This window comes from Notolepis coatsorum (genome assembly GCF_963971535.1).
Source record: "Notolepis coatsorum genome assembly, chromosome: 6".
NCBI classification, from domain to species: Eukaryota; Metazoa; Chordata; class Actinopteri; order Aulopiformes; family Paralepididae; genus Notolepis; species Notolepis coatsorum.
Window position 1 is genome coordinate 28,697,315 of NC_140170.1, and position 22,516 is coordinate 28,719,830.

Genomic DNA, 22,516 nt, shown 5'->3' on the forward strand with positions numbered 1-22,516 from the left:
TCCTTTAAGTAGAAAATTATACTTGCGACTAACAGGTCACCTGAACTAGAAGTAACCTAATGTTTACTTAGAGTCAAAACTTAAGTAGAAAACTACTTGCGAATAGCAGGCCAAGGGAGCCTTAGAGACAAAGGCCAATGGAGCTTTAAAGTCACTTAAACTTGAAGTAACATAATGCTTACTTAGAGTCAGAACTTAAGTAGAACAACTCTACTTTGTGAATAGCTGGCTAACTAGCCATTGCGAACAGGAGCGAATAGCTGGCTAACTAGCCATTGCGAACAGGAGCGAATAGCTGGCTAACTAGCCATTGCGAACAGGAGCTAATAGTAGGCTAACTAGCCATTGCTAACAGTATCTGAAAGCAGGACTAAAACTACTGGAGGAAGCGGGTCTAATGGCCCAATACTCTGTACCCTACCAGCCCAATACGAACGGGGTGGCAGAGAGAGCTGTACGCTCTATAAAGAATCAGATGATCAAAGTGGATATGTTGCGATCCTGGAATGAACCGAACTCCCTCCTTAGGATACACCAAGGAGACCGGGCGGCTACGTGGCGTAGTGGGCAAGGCGCTCGCCACGAAATGCTGGAGACGCTGGGCTCGTCAGTTCGAGCCCAGCGCTCCACATTTGCTTTCAGTTTAGCTGGTCGTCCGTACTAATACACATTGGCCGTATTAGGGGGTGGGAAACTGATGGGTGGGGATCGGGCGTTGTGGACAGCAACTCCTACAGGTCGGTTGGTGCGCCTGCGCAGTAGAATCAGGAAGTGTCGGGGGCAGTGTGAGCCTCCCACGCGTTACTCCTCGCCACTGAGAGATCGAGCTGCGCAGGTGAAAAGATGCGACTGCTGTTACCTCAAGTACCGGAGGGGACTTGTGCTATGTATGACTTAGTCCACATTGCAGCCGGCTTGTGGGAGGCAAGAAACAGCGTCCGTGACAGGGGAGGGTTGAATTGGATGATACGAAATTGGGATGGGAGAAAATATAGAAAAATGGGAGAAAAAGTGGATAAAAAAAAAGGATACACCAAGGAGACCGACAGTACAGTTCGGACCAGAAGAATCAGAACCTGCCCTATCTCGGGCCAGGAGCATTCTTAGACGGGGGGGCTGTCCCCCGGAGTCAGTGGACGACGCAGCGAATAGCAAAAAGGAATATACTGACCCAGATCAGAACTCAGAAATGGAGGAAGCTCCAGAGCATCCTCAAGGTCCTCATCTAGATCAAGATCTAGGGAGAGAGTTCGGTACCCAAGGGACGAACCTCCTAGACCGAACAAGAGAGCTAAGCAGGCCGAACTGAGACCTATCAGCAAGGGGCCTCCTCTGAAAGCTCTCCTGGAGCTCAGGATTGGAGGAGAATGGGCAGGCGATGACACAAGGGATATTATGCCCGCATATCCTGTGACATGGAGACAGAGAGACATCGGCCTGGACCCAGGTTACAGGGCAACGAGAGCCCTGAATGGACCTGAAAGAGAGAAAAGAAATGAGTCCTCTGTGGACTGTATCTGTGATGTCCTGCGAGGCCTACGGACAGGGTCACACGACCAGGCCAACCACACTTCAATAGAGTGACCCGGGGGGTCACCCGAGAAGTGACAATTCGACCTACCTCAAACTACGGGAGAGATCCAAGAGGTCAGAGGGGGTGACCCCAAGATGACCAGATGACCAGATGACCAAGATGACCAGATGACCAAGATGACCAAGATGTCCAAGATGACCAAGATGACCACAAGATGACCACCAGGTGTTGTCTTCAGACGACAACACCTGGGTGCATTGGCCGGGAACAGCAGATGCAAGTCTTCCCGCCGGATACCAAGCAACGACGTGGCCCCTATCCTATCGGGCCGTCCAGCCAGGGAACAACCGATGCAAGTCTTCCCGCCGGCTACCAGGGTACCGAGGTACCAAGATGACAGAGGGGGTGTGGAGAGTCACAGCCATGTGACCCTGCAATCGCCATCTCGTCCCCCCGTACAGACGCTAGAAAGACAGTGGAAAATGACAGAACAAGATGACAGAGGGGGTGTTGAGAGTCACAGTCAACGAGTGACACTCTGTATAATGACATCCTGTTCTCTCTGTCCCTTGTATGATTTAATAGGTTTATTGTATATATTTGTTTTAAATCTAGGCATATCTTACTGTAGGTGTCTAGATGTGATATGTATTCATATATATATATATATATATATATATATATATATATATATGTGTATATGTATATATATGCATATACGCTTTGAACAAGTCTCTAGGCCTGGGCTGGTAATGCCCAGTCAGAAAGGAGTTGAGAAGAAACACGGCAGAAACGCGGAATGGAATGCAGAATGCATAGATCTATCTATCCTGCAGAGTTAGCCCTTGTCTTTATGAAGCAGAGGGAGAATGATGGGGAGAATGATGTGCAGAACATATCCACCAATGTATATTGAGCATTTAACATGTATATAAGAGAGGATGCTGTAAGAATGTGTGCTTCCCCCCATGTGTCTGACCTCCTATCACCATACCGAGGGGAAAGCTATTATACAACATTTAACTACAATGTGTGATGTGTAAACATATATACTGTTGGTATAAAGGTATATATATATATAATGCTATATTAATTATATGTTTCATAATTTTCTGCTTAAAAAGAATGATATGCTTGGCGATGATACCTACAGAAGGCCTTGCCTGTCCTGCCTGCATTTTTACTGCCTGTTCCGTACTGATCCGTCTGTTTCTCTTACTGATAGTGTGAGTCAGAACGAGAGGCCCCAGGCCAGGGGAGGTAATGGCGGGAATGCCAAGGCCAAGAGAAGGCAGCCCTAGTCAGAGGGGCATTGTATTCTTATGAATTACTTGATTTGATATGTAACAGCAAAGTAACAAATAACTGAAGGAGGGATATGACACGTACTGTACAATGATTGGAAGCTATGTACTGATGATGGCGTGACGTGACGGACCTTATAAAAAGGCCGGCTCGCTAGAAGACAGACAGATTTTCAGATTTTGCTTGCATACACCTGACACCAGCCGTGTCAGGCTATTGCGATCTTAGAGATGAGATGTTTTGTATTATATAATCTTTTAAACTGTAATGGACATATCCAATACAGTCTTTTTTTGTAACTTCATTGAAATAAAGATTACTTTTTTCTAATTATCCATTGAATTCTTGGACTGATTTCTGCCAGCAATGGGCCACGATGCTGGCCGCGCCCTGATTTCCAATGAAGGTGACTATTTGTACTGGCAGCAAGTACTACAGATTGAATCAATTGCTGGTTAAAGCTTTGCAGCTAAGGTTATATAATATATATATATATGCTATTGGCAGTATTAAAACTTATTAGACGGTGAAGTAATATCACCAAGCTTGCAGGTAATGATCACATATGTCTTTCTTCTCACTACAGAGACCTAAAAAAGAAGTAGATAATATGGGCTTATTAAAATGATATAGAATTTTGACTCTAGATAGTAAGTGTTGCATTGTGACTTCGTCGAGTAACTCTCTCCAAGTTGCCGTGTGACGGATTAGGGAAATGGATATCATCTGATTAACGACAGGGTCATACTGGTCAGATAAATCCTTCCCGGTGATCAAATAAAATAAGAGATTTCGCAACTTCTATCACTTGACCTGGTCAATGACGGAGGGGGTCGGAACGATGCATTCGCTATCTCTGTCGGTCAGGTGTAACAACAACATTTTGTAGACGTATTGGATTCTGAATGTCAACCACATGTCAATCTTGATGTCAAGATGAGCAGACCAATGAGTTATGGAGTTATCAATCTGACCTGAGATTTAGCGTGGCATATATCAATTGGCTACAAACATAACCACTGCAAAGTTATAAAAAAATAAATAAGAATCTCAAATGACAATTTTTGTCCTTAATTACATCTGCGATGGCGTGTCAACATGGCTGCTGTAAGGGCCTATACTCCAGTTGAGTGGTAAGACCCTTGTGTGGTCAAATCCTTCTAGAATTCTACTGAGCTGCTACAGTGACAGTTAAAGGGATAGGGTTAGGGTAAGAGATAGGGTTGTAAGAGATAGGGTTAGGGGTCCAAAGGTGACTCGTTGTCACTAGTTCTTTCATTGATTGACAGCATTATAGAAAGTAATTCTAAAGCATTAAACTTACAGACTATTGTGATATCAATATGTTTAGGTTTGTCTTACCTTTCCATTGGACCAGCCAGTGATGAGCTCCACCACTCCATCAGCATTCAGGTCAAAGGCATGGATACTCATAGCATGGTTCTTAGACTAGAACAGAATATAATAAACATTATTAGTATTAGGACATGGATACTCATAGCATGGTTCTTAGACTATAACTGACAGGGGTCAGCAACCTTTTTGACATGGAGTGCCTGTTTGAAATATAGTTGTAACTAGTGTGCCTCAACAATATTCCATGCATCGTAATTTTTTCTCTCTCATAATCAGGTATTTTTAATGATAATTTTTACATTATTACATCATTATTGTTATTGTTATTATTAACAATATTATTATGATGGTTGTATCAACCCTAAATCTGAGTTGGGGGGGGGGGGGGGGGAATGCAATGCAGACAAACAGCTGCATACAGTGCGACCATTTCACTCACATTTGCCCATTCATTTTTGGACACATAACACACCATCGGTTTGTGTACTGTACATGTGCTGTCATAGCTCCACCTACAGGCCTAATGGAGAACACCAGGAGAACACCAGGATGTGAATGGAGGGTGAATGTGAGGTATATCGTGTAAATAAGTTTTGATTGATCGCAAGACTACACTGTAAAGAAAATAATAATAATAAGTTACCAGAACTTAAAAATATTGAGTTCAGTTACTGCGCATTAAGGTTTTCAGTTTTCAACCCATAATAAGTTAACAGAAAAATAAGTACACAACCACATTATTTCAACCTAATAAAACTATGTTTATTGTCATTGTTTTAAGAACACAAGTTGACTTGGTAATACTCACATTTTGAGTAAAAAAAAATTGCTTTTAACATGTGCAATGTTCAATGAAATAGAAAAATAAATAATACAATTTGTTGATTAATCCCACTGGTCACAATGGTGACCGTAATAATGTTTTTGTTATAAGGCTCTGCAAATGTTACTGAATGATGTAGCAATGTATTTCCAGCTAAATTGAAATAATAAACAAATAAAGGGTCTCAATTAAATATGTGGTAGTAAAAATAACCTGTGGGAGGATTTCAACAAGATAAATGCGACAACAGTGCAAATTATTTCACTATAATATTTCAAAGCAATTTTTTTTTTTTTTTTTTTAATTTTTAATTTTTACTGCTGCCCCTGTGCCTATGCAAATGCCCCCGCGTGCCTATGCAGGCACGCGTGCCTATGCAGGCACACGTGCCTAGGGTTGCCTACCCCTAACAGAATATAATAGACATAATTATTATTATCATTATTATTATTATTAAGACATGGATACTTATAGCATGGTTCTTAGACTATAACATAATATAATAGACATAAATTATTATCATTATTATTATTATTATTATTAAGACATGGATACTTATAGCATGGTTCTTAGACTAGTAAAATAATATAATAAACATTATTATTATTATTATTATTATTATTATTATTATTATTATTATTATTATTATTATTATTATCATCATTATTATTATTATTATTATTATTAAGACATGGATACTCATTAGGGATGGGTACCTTTCACATTTGAACCGATACCGGTACCGGTACCTGTGAATCGATACCAGTACCCAACGGTACCTTTTTTCGGTACTTTAGTCTCAAGAAATTTAATGTACCTACCTCAGTCATGAAAAAAAAAATCCAAACTTCAAATAACTACAATTTCGACAGTTTTCGGCTCGCCATTGCTCCGACTGCTTTGTTGTTGAATCAAGTCAAATCCTAGGTAAGCATATATTGTGCGTGTGAACGTTGACATAAAAAAAAGGGAAAAAAAAGGAAAAAAAAAAAAACGTTTTAATTTTTTTAATTTTTTTTTTCGGTATCTCACTTGATTCGATACTCGGTAGTACCGACGTGTTTCGGTTCGGTACCTCAAAAGTACCGAATTCGGTACCCATCCCTAATACTCATAGCATGGTTCTTGTACTAATATTATATTATTTATTATTATTATATATAATATTATTAACTCATTCCCCGCCAACAATGATTATACTCGTTATTGGGCGCCATCCTTTGAACGCCAACAACGAGTATACTCGTTATTTGATCGAATTTCGATCGATTTTTTATATTCTATTCAATGTCACCGACCTGTATGTTGCCGTTAAAAGGCATACTGGGACGCCGAGGGTGCAGTACCGGCCAGATCCTGCCAGGTGGCAGTATTGAGAGTGCAGTAAAACCTGTTCCAGACCGTGTGTTACGTTTAAACCGCTCCAGGCGCAGTTTTTTTGTTTTATTCACTCGGTCGCATTGAAATGGGTCCGGGCCCCTCGATGCTTGTGTTGTGCTGTATTATGTCGTGGACCAGATGGACATCAGATGGACCAGATGGCGATCAAACAATTGGAATATTCTTTTTGGAATACCCCCGACCAGAGGTAAGGACTATCTGACATCAATTTCAGCTTGATCCAACAATGTTTTGATACCGATCCAGCTGATCAGCGTTTTTAGTAGAGCTGGGCCGTTAACAGTGTTAACGTGCTGCGTTAACGCTATACTAGTATCGCGCGATAATATAATTAACGCATTAATCTAAAAAATAAATAAATAATTTTTTTTCTTTTTACCTTTATTTACCCAGGGTAGGTTCGCTGAGCACAGATGCTCTTTTTCAGGAACGCCCTGCTTCACATTCACATAGTTCCATTCACACCTGGGAGCTGCCCAGTACAACCACAGTTGACACCATTGGCCACTGAGCAACTCCACTGGAGCAGTTGATTCAAGCCATGTCACATAGTTCAAGTTTGAAATGATACTTTCTGTTTTGCTCCGGAGAGTGTGCTAGATACTGTACTGTACTGGTAATATTATTTATTTGTGTTAACTTCTGAATAAAACAACTTATTAAACACAAGTACATCTTATTGAACATTATTTTGATATTTCATTACCAATTATCATAGCAAAACAGCTTTTTCAAACAGTCTGTAATGCATTTTGGAAACGGGAGATGGGCTCATGGTGTAATGGGCCACCTGGCCTGAGAAACATAAGGAGGAAAGAAAAAGTAAGGACTTACTTCTGGTCATTATTTGGGTAGAACACATATTTTGAATGCCTTCAGCAGGTTTTTTTGAGCCATTAATCTAGATTAAATCCAGGATTGCAGATAGATTAATCTAGATTAAAAAAAATTATCTATGCCCACCTCTAGTTTTTAGTGTTCAATACGAATGCCGTTACTGGCCATCAAAGCATAATAAAACGACGCCCCCCCTTTCATGCATTCATGATGAAACACAATACCTATTATATACATTTGATTTGAAAATAGTAGCGTGTCCAGGCAAGAAATGCCAACACTTATAGTAGAATTCATGTTGCGCCCTATTACTCGCTTCCCAGGAATTATCCCTGATCACTCTGAAATTATACTTATATTCACCGCGGGATAGCGCGTGAACGTATGCATGAAACAAATTATCTCTTTTTTGCATCTTGGACGGAACAAAGTCAGTGTCAAATGACTATAGTATTGTCTCCATAGCTATAATATAGAATATAGATATAGCTCTACAAACAAGGTGACGCACTCCTATCTTTAAAGCGTGGCATAGCTACAACGGGACCCGGCTAATCCCCGGCGCTGAATGAGTTAAGGCATTGATACTCATAGCATCTAGTCCAGCAATAATTTCTGGCCCGTCAGTTTATTTTGAGAATATGATGTTTATTTTACGCGCAGGAAATATTCACTTGTGACGCCAGAGTGTCTTTGTGAAGCTGTATCTATCTATTCATCATATCTATGTCTGTCACTATAGCCAATTGAAATGCTAGAAATGGTCACGTGGACTGGGAGAACCAATGGAATTTCACTTTCACGTTTGGGATGCGATCATGCGAGCGACTTAACGTTTGCAAAAATGTGTGTAAAAAAAAAAAAAAAAAAAAAACAACGTCTTTGGATAGCTTCTTTGCAACGGGGAAATACCAGCCAGAAGAGGAGCCTACAACCTAATAAACAGGATAAACAGGAGTCATACTTAAAATACGGGTTTATTGCAACAGGTGACTCTCTACTGCACTATTTCCAGCGCAGGCGCACCAGGCAGGCAAATACGGAAATAACGCAGCTTTGAGCTGTTTATAAAGACTATTTAAAATGTTTATTAGCAACGCCAAATTCAAACCATCCCGTATTTTTGTCCGAAACCCTCGTGCAACTGTGAGTACCTTTGATATTTCTCGGTGATACTTATAGAACGAACGGTTCGGCCAGAACCAGTCCTTCATGTTAAATCTAGGTTGGTTTCCTATTGAGGAGCAAGTGACTGTGGATTCACTCTGTGCATCACAGTCACGAAAGGGGCTATCTCGCGTGTTGACATGGCAACACGAGGCAATGAAGCAACTGTGTTCAAGTTGGCACAAGATAAAGTAGTTGCATTCAACGCGAGTGGACATTTGACATGTTTCAAACATTAGTAGGGATTTTGGAGGACCGAAACAGAAACAATAATAAGCCCAGGGCAGGGCTGCATTATGGTGAGTTGTGTTTTAATAATAATAATACATTCGATTTATAATACACCCGCCGCTGTGCTGCAAATCAAATGCCCACCCTACTGATCTGTTCATGTGTTATAATAATAATAATACATTCGATTTATAATGCGAGCACCTGCATTAAAATCAAATGACTGATCTGTTCATGTGTTATGCACCCGAGAGGCACTTTATAATAGAAAAAAAGACAGTGCAAACATGTATATGTCGCTTACAGTTTATTATGCCTATGCAGCTCGTTTATTTTGACAGAGTTAAACATTTTTCACTATCATTATATTAAATTAGCCATTGTTTTTGATACTGGCCCGCCATTCAATGGCTTGGGGAAAAATTGGCCTGTGAGCAAACCTAATTGCCGACCCCTGATCTAGTCTAATCTTAGTGCATGGTGCTGGGTGCAGTACCTTGATCCTCCAGTAGCGGGCGGTGCGGTCGTACACCCCCACCGTGCCATTGGCCAGGGCGTAGCCAAACCTGCTGCCGTGCATGTGGCACAGCGAGGTCACACCGTCTGGGGGGGGGGGGGGGGGGGGGGGGGGGGCACACAACACTCAATATTCAATACAGCCATAAACATATAAACACATGATTCAATATTCAATACCTTACAGCCATAAACATACTAATAAAACACATGATTCAATATCTTACAGCCATAAACATACTAATAAAACACATTATTCAATACCTTACAGCCATAAACAGTGATAAAACACAATATTCAATACATTACAGCCATAAACATACTAATAAAACACATTATTCAATACCTTACAGCCATAAACATACTAATAAAACACATTATTCAATACCTTACAGCCATAAACATACTAATAAAACACATTATTCAATACCTTACAGCCATAAACAGTGATAAAACACAATATTCAATACATTACAGCCATAAACATACTAATAAAACACATTATTCAATACCTTACAGCCATAAACATACTAATAAAACACATTATTCAATACCTTACAGCCATAAACAGAGTAATAAAACACATTATTCAATACCTTACAGCCATAAACAAAGTGATAAAACACATTATTCAATACCTTACAGCCATAAACAGAGTGATAAAACACATTATTCAATTCAATACCTTACAGCCATAAACAGAGTGATAAAACACATTATTCAATACCTTACAGCCATAAACAGAGTGATAAAACACATTATTCAATACCTTACAGCCATAAACAGAGTGATAAAACACATTATTCAATACCTTACAGCCATAAACAGAGTGATAAAACACATTATTCAATACCTTACAGCCATAAACAGAGTGATAAAACACATTATTCAATACCTTACAGCCATAAACAGAGTGATAAAACACATTATTACATGGCGTTTTCACATTCGCCGAAATGCTTGCTTGTGATTGGTCAACAGCCCCCCGACTGCGGTCATTATTTTTCAATAATGACCGCAGATTTTTCAATAATGACCGCAGAGCGCAGCTGTTCGCAATCAAGCCCACTGACACACACTGTTTCAGTGCAATTAGACACTGCCGGTGTTCTGCCGGCGATGACAGGGGGCGGAGCGACGAGCGGAGCCAGAACGCAGCCAGATTGAACCAGTGTTGCGAGTCGATGTAAAATGAATTAGGTATATTGTTAGTAAGTTAGCCATGTAATAAGCGGGATAATGTCCCACATCAGTGCAGCAAATCAGAGAACACCTGCCGCGGCTGCACTGACAGCGGAGCCAGCCCAGAACAGAGGCTGCCCGCGATAATAATAATCACTTTATTTGGGCTGACAGAGCCACAGAACAACTGCGATTTGTCAAATGAATTAGGTATATTAGTAAGTTAGCCATGTAATAAGCGGGATAATGTATAGCCTACTCGGTCATTGTCGCAAAATAATTGACCTTCACTACGTTTAAAACACCTCGGCGCGGCGCCTCGGTATTTTAAACTCCGTGTCGGTCAATTATTTTGCGACAATGACCTCGTAGGCATACATTATCCCTTACTTATTCAATACCTTACAGCCATAAACATACTAATAAAACGTTAGGTTATGACTATAACCAAGTTCTGTTAGTTAGGGGCGATGCTTGGCTTCGCCTTCTGCACTATCTCGCGTACGTGCACGCGTACTGAATAAACCACAAATGTACCTCTAATACCAGTATTAGTCTGACCACACCCCTCATCAGCTTACCTTCATAAGCAGGTGTGTGGTCACCTGCTCTCCTCCTTCCCAAGCTTTCACCACAAGGTGAGGTCAAGGGCTGCAGCGGCCGTCCGAAGCCAAGCATCGCCCCTAACTAACAGAACTTGGTTATAGTCATAACCTAACGTTCTGTATCGTTAGTGGCTTAGCTTGGCTTCGCCTTCTGCACAAGGGAGGCCAAGCGGAGCCACTTGGCTGACAAATACACCCCGCTGACAGCCCCCCAAAACCATCAGAACAGGGAGGGCCGAGCCCCCCCGACCCCCCCTAATGGAGGGTATCCCCCCTATTAGAGGCTTCACGGGAAGGCGACGGACCCGACCGTGCGAAGAGCTCTCAAGCAACTTAACGCACAGGGTGAGCAGACCGTGGCTTGACCCACGACTACACACACGCACAACCCGCATGCCACCCGGGAACGAACGGAGGAACAACCTCGTTACTGCCCCCAGAATCACGGGGTCAAGGGCAAACCCAACCCCGTGGCAAGGCCGTAGCAGCGGAGCACGAAGGAAGACCCAGACCCACCAAAAGGACTGGACTCCCTGGAATGGGGGCCCGGAGAAGTCCATGATGCCAGCATCAAGACCCCACCAGGTGGGCACGTAGTGCCCCGCCCCCCACATCGCCAGCGTATTCGGACAAAGGCCCCTCAGTTACTGCACCTGGTATTCCCAGGCGGAACCAACCAGGCCAGTAAGCCGAGCGGGCCCCGTCCCCCCAATAGTACACCGCCTGGCACACTGACCCTGCAGAATAGGCAGTCAGCATGGCCGTAAGCACACAAAAAAGGTTAACCAACGGAAGCAGGCAGCGCACCGGGGAAAAACCAGGCAACAGGCTGTTAACCCTAGCCTGGAGACTGCGGACGAGACAGGCGCCAGAGGGGACAGCTGAACACAGCCGCCCCGGCGGAAGGAGCGTAAGCTGGCGGTGTTGCATGACCAAGCCTCCATTTAACAACCCCCACCCAGAGGGGTCGAGGCAGAGAAGGCTGACACGATTGGCAGACGTCATGAACGTGCAGGGGCACCCTCAACCGGTGAACCCGGGAGTTGACACTGCTCCAACACACCAGGGAATCAACCACCTCGGTGTTACCCAATGCGGTGGTTGTTCCTATAACCCCTCAAGAAAAAAACTCCAAAACACACCTGCGGGTATACACCGGCTATACCGCAGTACAAGTGTTTCAGTTTCCAAAAAGGGTTAACCCAGGCCTACGGGTCGCAAACATCACTTCGGACCGGGCCTGGCGGTACGGGAAGCACAGGGTCACCAGAGGAGGTCAAAAAACCACCCCCACAGGCCCCTCTTCGCCATGCGTGAGAGAGGAGCGAAAAACAATGGAGAACCAGCCCCTAAGCACACCGTTCCTGGTATTCCCCGGCGGTCTCCCAACCAAGTACTAACCAGGACCAACCTGTGTAGCGGCCGAGATCCGACGAGATCGAGCGCGTACAGAATGGCATGGCTGTAAGCCATGACGACAGTGCTGAGTAAAAACATACCCAACCAGGGTCTCCATAGCGCTTAACCCTGTGACACCCAGACCGACCTGGCATTTTTCCCCCTGAAAAAAGCCCAAGTCCCTCAGGGTACCAGAACAGCAGATCTGCATCCCCGGCGGACAACGGGTTCAACTGATCTGGACCAGCGTGACCAGAACCAGTCCCGTGCCCTAACCACGCCGACATGCCCCAGGAAAAGGGCAGATATGCGTGTTGATCTTAACATGAAAAGAAGGCGCCACCCAGACGTCGGGACGAACCGCGCCTGGTGGCCCACCCCAAGGGCGTGAGACCCCACTACATATGTTCAGATCCATCCCGTCATCATCCCCCAGACATGAACGAGGATCCGTCGACAACCCACCCAGGTCATGGGATGTGGTCGCCGGAAGAGGAAAAACCCCCATCTCAGTTGCTTTATAAAAACGCTGTTTCAACCACAAGCAACTAAGGCGTGCCAGTCAATCGCCTGTTTACAGCGAGCTAGCACTATACGTGCGTCGGGACACACCCCCATCAATGAACAGGCTATTTAGACCTGCCATTGAATCCCCAAGGCGCCCAGGGGAACGACAAGAGGGGTGTGACACTCCCTAACTCCAACACTTCTGGAATAGAAAGAAGGAAGCATCAACAGTATGTATCCCAGTCTACACAGCCGGGGTAAAAAATGTTCACATTTTTACATCCCACCACCCTCCCATAGGAAAGAGACGGGGATCCCCAGAGAGACTTCCCACGCGAGCTGTACAGATTGAAAAGAATATATTGCACCTTGAGCCATGTAAAAAACTGGTTTTAGGGCCTCCGGGGAAGAGGCACCGAACCCATACACACTCAATAAACGAATTGAATCGAATATACATACAATAGAAAAGGACCCTTCTAGAGGGTCCACTCACTTTGACAATCTGAGGAGGAAGGCTCTGTACTCTGATGGAGGCTTCCTCACATGGATCACATGGAAGAAGGAGTCCGAACTCACAGAAGGCCTGAGTAGGCGCTTGGTGAGGAGGAGCCCTGACCACCCCCCCTGAAAACAGATCCATCACATGGACCTGAACAGCACACGGAAGTCCTACCAACAGAGACGCGCACGGTGACGTACTCTATGGCGGGGGAATTCCTGCGGTGCACACGCCCAATATACCAGGCCGTGGGACCAGGAACTCCCTCCCCCCCCCCCCCCCCCCCCCCCGTAACGTGCCGAACCGCCACGTGACGGGAACCTTGAAGGACAGGGGGTGTACCCCTGACCGACAGACAATGGGGAGAGGAAAGGTTACCAGTTCACCCCTTTACGACCCCACACCCATGATACGACGTAACGACAAAAAGAGAATATGACACAGTCATAGTCAGCTCTATGAAGCGTTTCACAGCTCCACACAGCGCACGAGCTAACCTGCTATCTGATTTTTACTAAGGAAAAACACAGAATAGAGAGGGCTCTAAGAACCCCGGTCCAACATACACATGTGCTTCTGTGGCCAGTACAACCCAGTTGTAGGTCACATGACACACACAACCCATCATCATCACAATGAGAGAATACATCATTCTTGATTAGTATCGACCACAGGCCTTGCTAAACACACATGACAGCAACCAAACCAATTTCCCTTTAGGAAATAAGTTTCTCCAGCAGATTTAGCACAACCTCAGCAATCAAGCTGAGAGTTACATCGTATCCCTACCACACAAAAGACACAATTAATGCACAACATGTCTGATAGGAGGTGATAAAGTCCCCAGGGAACCGGGGGGGGAAAAACACAATCCTCCTATTTTACCCTCAATACGGCCAGTTAAAACAGGAAAACCTGTTAATGTGTGAACTCACTGTCCATTGTCATTACAGTCTGAGAAAGAACATTCTTTTACTCACTCGTCACCAAGCATAGCTTCATAGGTTAGTTGCCTTAGTAGTGAGTACACGGTACACATAAACACCATGATGTTTCTCACACAACAACCAGATCAATACATCACGACCTGCACGGAGAAGCTACTGCCAGTGACAAAAACAGCTCACACACAACCCGCAACGTATCTCAAATGCATTGCAACAACACACGTTTTGGGAAAAAACACCGTCATTCACAATACATTTAGCAAGGTAAAACCAGAAGACGTGTTATGAGGGTCTGGCCAACCCCGTACCTGCCCGGAACGCAGATCAGCGAAGTGCAGTCACAAGCGTCCCGTGTTGTTCGATCCGGGCAGCGTCGCCGCTCCACCAGTCGCTACAGTCCTCTTTGTTGACGCAATCCCCGTCTAGGCTCGGGCAGGGTTGACGAACATCCCCTGTCAAGGATGACGTCGTGGTCAAGAGTGTAAAACATGTTAAAAATCAAAGCACGTTCAACAGAATAGTATCAAGCTAACGGCTGCTCCAGCCGTTCGGGTGCTATCGCTTCCGCTCGCGAGACGCCGATCTACGACGCACGCGATCAGGAGCGAGCTCCCGGCGGCGCGCGAGAAGCCAAGCTCCCCGCGCCAGGCCACCGACCGGCTAACCGTAAGCTATGAACATGTAAACAATGACATAACACTCACCCAGACAGGCCGCCGTTCTGAACCCTCCTCACTTTTTAAGAGAAAAGAGAAAACAAGACGTCAACACCGCTTCACAACGGTGACAATAACACGTCCGGCGGAATCAGCACAGTACCAACTGGCCTGTATAGCTGACTTTGAACATGAATCTGCCGCTATCGCACATTACATGCACATATCCCCTCGTGAAGGAATACTCTCATTTGGATATGAAAGATGGGGTCTTAACACGGTGACAGAGAGAATCCACTCGTCCAGAACACACAGGGATCACCAGTGTCAATGGTCGCGGCCCACTAGTTAAAACTATAATGGTCGCCAGACCAAGGCCTTCTGTCGCCTAGACGGCTAAACAAAGGACCCTAGCCTGGGGCCGGTTTCCATAAACTTTGTCTAGTAGCCCCCATAGCACTAACAGACAAGTGGAGCCCGCCAGCAAACACTACTCACCCAACCTGGAACGCACCGCTCCTCACAACAGCGGCATGTCCGACAGTTCAGCTGTGGCCTGACAGGTTTCACCCCAACAAACACAGCAAGGAACTGCAGTTGAGAAGCATGCAGCGGCGTGCTCCCAATACGAAAACCGGTGGAGGGTTTGTAGAATGATCATCATCTTCTAGACACTCCAGTACGAAGACAATATCGCCGTATTTTCTCGAAAATAGTGAGAGAGAAAATAAAGATATGATGTCAACGTATCCTTGTTTCCCAAGCTGTTCCTAATCCAATTTCTTCCATCATGGTGTCAAGTGTGGGGATCTACCGAGGCACCTCTTCCTTGTGGTGAAAGCGAGAAGGAGGAGAGCAGGTGACCACACACCTGCTTATGAAGGTAAGCTGATGAGGGGTGTGGTCAGACTAATACTGGTATTAGAGGTACATTTGTGGTTTATTCAGTACGCGTGCACGTACGCGAGATAGTGCAGAAGGCGAAGCCAAGCTAAGCCACTAACGATACAGAACACATTATCCAATACCTTACAGCCATAAACAGAGTGATAAAACACATTATTCAATACCTTACAGCCATAAACATACTAATAAAACACATTATTCAATACCTTACAGCCATAAACAGAGTGATAAAACACTCCTGTGTGTTCTCTCACCTCGTTCTCAGCCATCTCAGACACCAGCTCGTCCTCTCTGAACACCCGGATGTCAAAGTCCTCAGATCCCACCAGGAGCTGCACCACAACAACAACAACAACAACAAACCACTCAACCCTTTGAGTCCTACGCTTTTCTAGAGGGGGGGGGGGGGGGGGGTCAAAGGTCAACACACCACTGGGAAGCTGGGACCCTAAGAGGTCAAGTGAGACGCAGCTCAACACTGTATGTCAATATTTTCTGTCCATCAATATGGACTAAACATTATGTTTTGAATCTCGTGTAGAGTTCTGAGTGTATAGAGGCTCGGGACATTGTGTCTCTGCCTAATGGTAGTCATTCTGAGTGTATAGAGGCTCGGGACATTGTGTCTCTGCCTAATGGTAGTCATTCTGAGTGTATAGAGGCTCGGGACATTGTGTCTCTGCCTAATGGTAGTCATTCTGAGTGTATAGAGGCTCGGGACATTGTGTCTCTGCCTAATGGTAGTCATTCTGAGTGTATAGAGGCTCAGGACATTGTGTCTCTGTCTAATGGTAGTCATTCTGAGTGTATAGAGGCTCGGGACATTGTGTCTCTGCCTAATGGTAGTCATTCTGAGTGTATAGAGGCTCGGGACATTGTGTCTCTGTCTAATGGTAGTCATTCTGAGTGTATAGAGGCTCGGGACATTGTGTCTCTGCCTAATGGTAGTCATTCTGAGTGTATAGAGGCTCGGGACATTGTGTCTCTGTCTAATGGTAGTCATTCTGAGTGTATAGAGGCTCGGGACATTGTGTCTCTGTCTAATGGTAGTCATTCTGAGTGTATAGAGGCTCGGGACATTGTGTCTCTGCCTAATGGTAGTCATTCTGAGTGTATAGAGGCTCGGGACATTGTGTCTCTGCCTAATGGTAGTCATTCTGAGTGTATAGAGGCTCGGGACATTGTGTCTCTGCCTAATGGTAGTCATTCTGAGTGTATAGAGGCTCGGGACATTGTGTCTCTGCCTAATGGTAGTCATTCTGAGTGTATAGAGGCTCGGGACATTGTGTCTCTGCCTAATGGTAGTCATTCTGAGTGTATAGAGGCTCGGGACATTGTGTCTCTGCCTAATGGTAGTCATTCTGAGTGTATAGAGGCTCGGGACATTGTGTCTCTGCCTAATGGTAGTCATTCTGAGTGTATAGAGGCTCGGGACATTGTGTCTCTGCCTAATGGTAGTCATTCTGAGTGTATAGAGGCTCGGGACTTGATTGATTGATTGATTGAAAACTTTATTAACAGATTGCAGAATGGGTACAATACAGTACAGCTCAATACACACAATTGTTAAGGGGATGCAGACCAGAGAAAGACTTTCGTCTTGTTTCCACCAGGGTCCCCCATTTTCAATTCATCAGGACATATATGACATACATGACATACAGATAGTCAGTACTGCTACATCTATACATTTATGACATACCAGATTTGCAAATACAGTACTGTTTGTGATACAGAAGGAGTCAAGAAAAGGGAGTATATACATTTGACGTAGAAACTGTACATTGGAGGAGGTTGGGTGGGGGGGGTTGGGTACACTGGGATATTGACAACCATACTGGGTAATTTACATTGGAGGTGGTTGGGGGGGGGGGGGGGGCACACTGTATAAACAAGCAAAACTGTACATTGAGGGGGGGGAGACTCTGTACAAACAAACAAAATTGTACATTGGACTATTGACAAAACCATACTAGGTAAATGACTGTACATTGGAGGGGGTTGGGTTAGGATATTTACAGGGGCCAGTGTTGAATTGCAGTCTCCCGTAGGTGTCTCTTGAGAGAGGTTTTGAAAGTGGGTAGTGATCCACATTCCTTTACAGCTTTGGGTAGGGCGTTCCACATTGATGTGGCATAATTGCGAAACGTGTTTAGTCCCTTATTTGAGCCGAATCTGGGTTTAACATGATTTGTGGAGCTCCCTCTGGTGTTGTGATCGTGGTATTCACTGACCTTTGGGAAGTATTTTGCCATGTACATGGGTACCTTGGTCGTGTAGTGTATCTTGTAGACCAGGCCCATTGCAAGTTGCTGTACTCTGTCATCTACTCTAAGCCATCCTAGGTTGTCAAAGTGGGCAGGGGTGAGGTGGGTTCTAGGAGTAAGGTCAAGCAGTAGTCTGACCAGTTTGTTTTGAGATGTTTGTAATTTTGTTTTTAGCGCCTTTGAGGTGCTTTGGTACCATGAGGTGCAAGCATAGTCGTAGTACCCCTGAATGAGTGCTCCTGCCAGAGTCTTCAGGGTATTCTTGTTTACCAGAGAGGAGATCCGGTACAAGAATCGAGTTTGTTGTGTCTCTGCCTAATGGTAGTCATTCCCAGCTCGATAATTTTTTGGACTTTGTATATAGAATTCCGCCTGGATATTTCTTGCAATGTATGGGCTCAAAATGTCAAATATTGTTCTAGGAGCAAGTGCTTTTGCAACCTTCTTCATCTTTGTATATCTGGCAGTTATTTAACATTACTGTATGATATAATTGTGTAATATCCAGGAATATCAACAAGAAACAAAAAGATTTAGAGGCTTTTCCCATCATTCTCCCATGCCTTTACAGCAGGGGTGTCAAACTAATTTTCACAGAGGGCCACATCAGCATTATGGTTGCCCTCAAAGGGCCAAAGACCGTATAAATGTTAATGTAATGTAAAATAAATGTAGCTACTCATTTACATATTGTTAAACATGTTGTTTCTGTATTTATTACTTATTCAAGTTATACATATTGCATATGCATTTGCATAGATGTAAACATATATGTTAGCTTATGTTATTTTAACAAATAATTTTAGTTTATCAGAACCCCATATTACTCCATTAATCAATGATCAAACCATGCAAGTAAATAACAAAGAAGAAGATCATCAAATACAAGCTATGACATTAAGTTTGTTCAAAACCTTTTTGTCACAGTCAAGAGGGGCAGAACTAACAACTGAGCTGCAAAGAACACGTGGGACAGATGTAGCAGATGTAACAAAAACAAATGGCTGCACACAACCTTGCAGAGGCCATACATCCAACTAATGGAAGATAGTTTAATTAACTTTAATTAACAGATTACAGAATGGGTACAGTACCGTACAGCTCAATACACACAATTGTTAAGGGGATGCAGACCAGAGAAAGACTTTCGACTTGTTTACATCAGGGTCCACCATTTTCTATTCATAATGAAATCGCTATTATGTGTCTGCATGAACACACAACTGTAACTGTACTCAAAAATAACAAAATAAGGGTTGTCTCAGTTCACAACTATATTGGTCAAGTTTTGGGTGGGACTTGTTTGCGTCCCTACAGCTTCTTATATGTCACACAGCCAGTTTGCATCTGACAGTTCAGACAATATTTCTTCAACCCTTTGTTACCTATTCCGCCTGGATCTTTTTTGTATTTTGGGCTGTAAAATTGTCAAAGAATGTCTGAGGAGTAAGTGCTTTTGGCTTTTTTCCTTTGTTACTTCATCAATACCTCAGATGTTCAACATACATGTATGTGTAAGAATGTGTAATAACTAAGGCTGTCAAAGTTAAAGCTTTATTAACGCATTAACCCACAATTATTTTAACGCAGCTATTTTTTAACCCAAGATTAATGTTTATAAAAAAAGAAAAAATAATATTTTTTTTTTTTACCAGAGCTCTTGGGGGGCCACATCAAATGACATGGTGGGCCACATTTGGCCCGCGGGCCATGAGTTTGACACCTATGCTTTACAGTGTTTTCAGCCACATGCAGTACCTAGTTTCTCCAGAAGATGTCCCACTTCACTCTCTAGACACAGAGCTTCTCTGACATGCATTTCTCTCAAGACACAGAAAAGCAGCAGGGAGCCTGTTTTTACACCCCCCCCCCCCTCCTCTTTGTCTCCGTCTCTCCCGTGTTTCTACGAGCCTGGAAATCGAGTTGTTGTGGTTGTTTACATGAATGAATGACAACTTTGTTTAACAGATTGCAGAATGGGTACAATACAGTACGGCTCAATACACACAATTGTTAAGGGGATGCAGACCTGAGAAAGACGTTTGTCTTGTTTACATCAGGGTCCCCCATTTTCAATTCATAGACATTTATGACATACATGACATTTATGGCATAGGGACATACGTGACATACAGGTATATAGTACTGTTACATTTGTGACATATACGATAATGCAAATATACAGTACTGTTACCCATAGATCCTGACAGAGTATATACATACGATTGGGAGGAGACTGTACATTAGGAGGGGGTGGGTGGGTGGGAGAGAAATATACATATGGTGGGGAGGAGACTGTACACACACAAACACACATGAGCACACACATGACACACACACTGTACACCAGCGTTTCCGTTAGCCGGTAATTACCGGTATTTGACCGGCAAAATCTGTTGAAGTCCGACATATTTAATCTCTCCGGTCATAGTGTCCGGTGAAAATAGTTCCCTCTGGGCACAGTTTGATTATTTGAATTGTATTTGGATGGGCTGGAGTTGGGTGGCCTATGCGATGAACGAAACAATCATTGCGTTTGTTGTCGTTGCTTCGCCAAGCAGCCGGTCTGGTAATGACGACGCTGTGTCAGCGAGAGCTTGCTGCTGGATTTGCGGAAGGCATGCAGCTGCAGACCCACAGAACCCACCAGCTTTGCTGGCACAGTGCGGTCCCCAGACCTGGAAAGCTGCTCTGCGGGTCTGCAGCTGGATGCTTCTTGCAAACTAACTGCGGCCGGCTCGCGCTGACAACAGCTTTCATTGTTGGACCGGCTGCTTGGTGGAGCAACGATGAAACGAATGTAATGAATCGTTCGTCGCATGGGCTATTTAATTTTGGCCTGTTTTTGTACGGTTCGGGTGGTCAAGTTGTGCTTGGAGGGAGTTGTTTTCACCGGACATTATGACCAGCACCAAGTCGTTGGGAGGTGGAGATATACATCACGCAAACCCACGATAATGTTGCCGTCTCTCTCTGCCAAATTTCTCAGTTCTTCGCTTGATATAATTAATACAAATGTCCAATATAACGGAATTCATTAGCTCATAAAAATGTGATTATAACAGACTGCTGTTTAGTGTCGGACCGACTGCCCACATACGCGGTCTATTTTATTTCAAGTCAGCAGCAGCACGGAGTATCGAGGGACTTATTTTGTTTGGAATATATTAATGACTGTATACGCAAAAGTAGCCTAGTTTTAAGTAATAATATTATAAATCTACATGCCTTGAGGATGACATTCTTTATATAGCCTGCCTATCAATTGTTTTAAAGCTCAATAAACTATGACCGGAATTAATCTCATTTGTCCGGTAGATTGAAATCTTGCAGGTCACGGAGACCGGCAACAATTTTTTCTAACGGAAACCCTGCTGTACACGCTCGCACACTAGCAGCCACTTTAACATGAGCAAGCACACACTCATGCTGCACACGCCCACACTTATGGCCACTAAGGAAAGGTCACTTTAAAAATAGTATAGTAACAGTAACAGTGTATATGCACTACCAAAGGACCTAGCATGTCCTCCATGCTCTGTAAATAACTTATGTACAAATACCGAGATGCCCCACTATGTTACCTGTTTATTGCACAATGTTGTTTTATTGGATTCTATTATATGTTTATTGCACAATGTTGTTTTATTGGATTCTATTATATGTTTATTGCACAATGTTGTTTTATTGGATTCTATTATATGTTGTTACTACTGTATTGCACATCGTTGCGGGCAAGACCACCCGCATTTCATTGTATACTTGTATGCCGTGACAAATAAAACTCTTGACTTGACTTGACATTAGGAGGGGGTGGGTGGGTGGGTGGGAGAGAAATGTACATACGGTGGGGAGGAGACTGTACATTAGGAGGGGGTGGGTGGGTGGGAGAGAAATATACATACGGCAAGGAGAGAATATATACATGCGGTGGGGAGGAGACTGTCTATTAGGAGGGGGTGGGGGGGTTTGGACATTTACGGTGGCCAGTTTCGAATTGCAGTCTCCCATAGGTGCTCTTTAAGAGCGGTTTTGAATGTGGGTAGTGATTCACATTCCTTTACAGCTTTGGGTAGGGCGTTCCACATTGATGTGGCATAATTGCGAAACGTGTTTAGTCCCTTGTTTGAGCCGAATCTGGGTTTAACATGATTTGTGGAGCTCCCTCTGGTGTTGTGGTCGTGGTATTCACTGACCTTTGGGAAGTATTTTGACATGTACATGGGTACCTTGGTCGTGTAGTGTATCTTGTAGACCAGGCCCATTGCAAGTTGCTGTACTCTGTCATCTACTCTAAGCCATCCTAGGTTGTCAAAGTGGGCAGGGGTGAGGTGGGTTCTAGGGGTAAGGTCAAGTAGTAGTCTGACCAGTTTGTT

The 22,516-nt window shown here is 44.0% G+C and overlaps 1 protein-coding gene across 1 annotated transcript in view; it reads right to left on the bottom strand.

Annotated features, from left to right (window-relative positions):
* Positions 1-22,516, bottom strand: part of bbs2 (Bardet-Biedl syndrome 2) — a 209,347-nt gene that overhangs the window by 168,754 nt on the left and 18,077 nt on the right. The window contains 4 exon segments of the mRNA XM_084316368.1: positions 4,202-4,288; positions 9,151-9,252; positions 9,255-9,257; positions 16,128-16,205. Of these exon segments, the coding sequence (XP_084172494.1) occupies positions 4,202-4,288; positions 9,151-9,252; positions 9,255-9,257; positions 16,128-16,205 (270 nt within the window).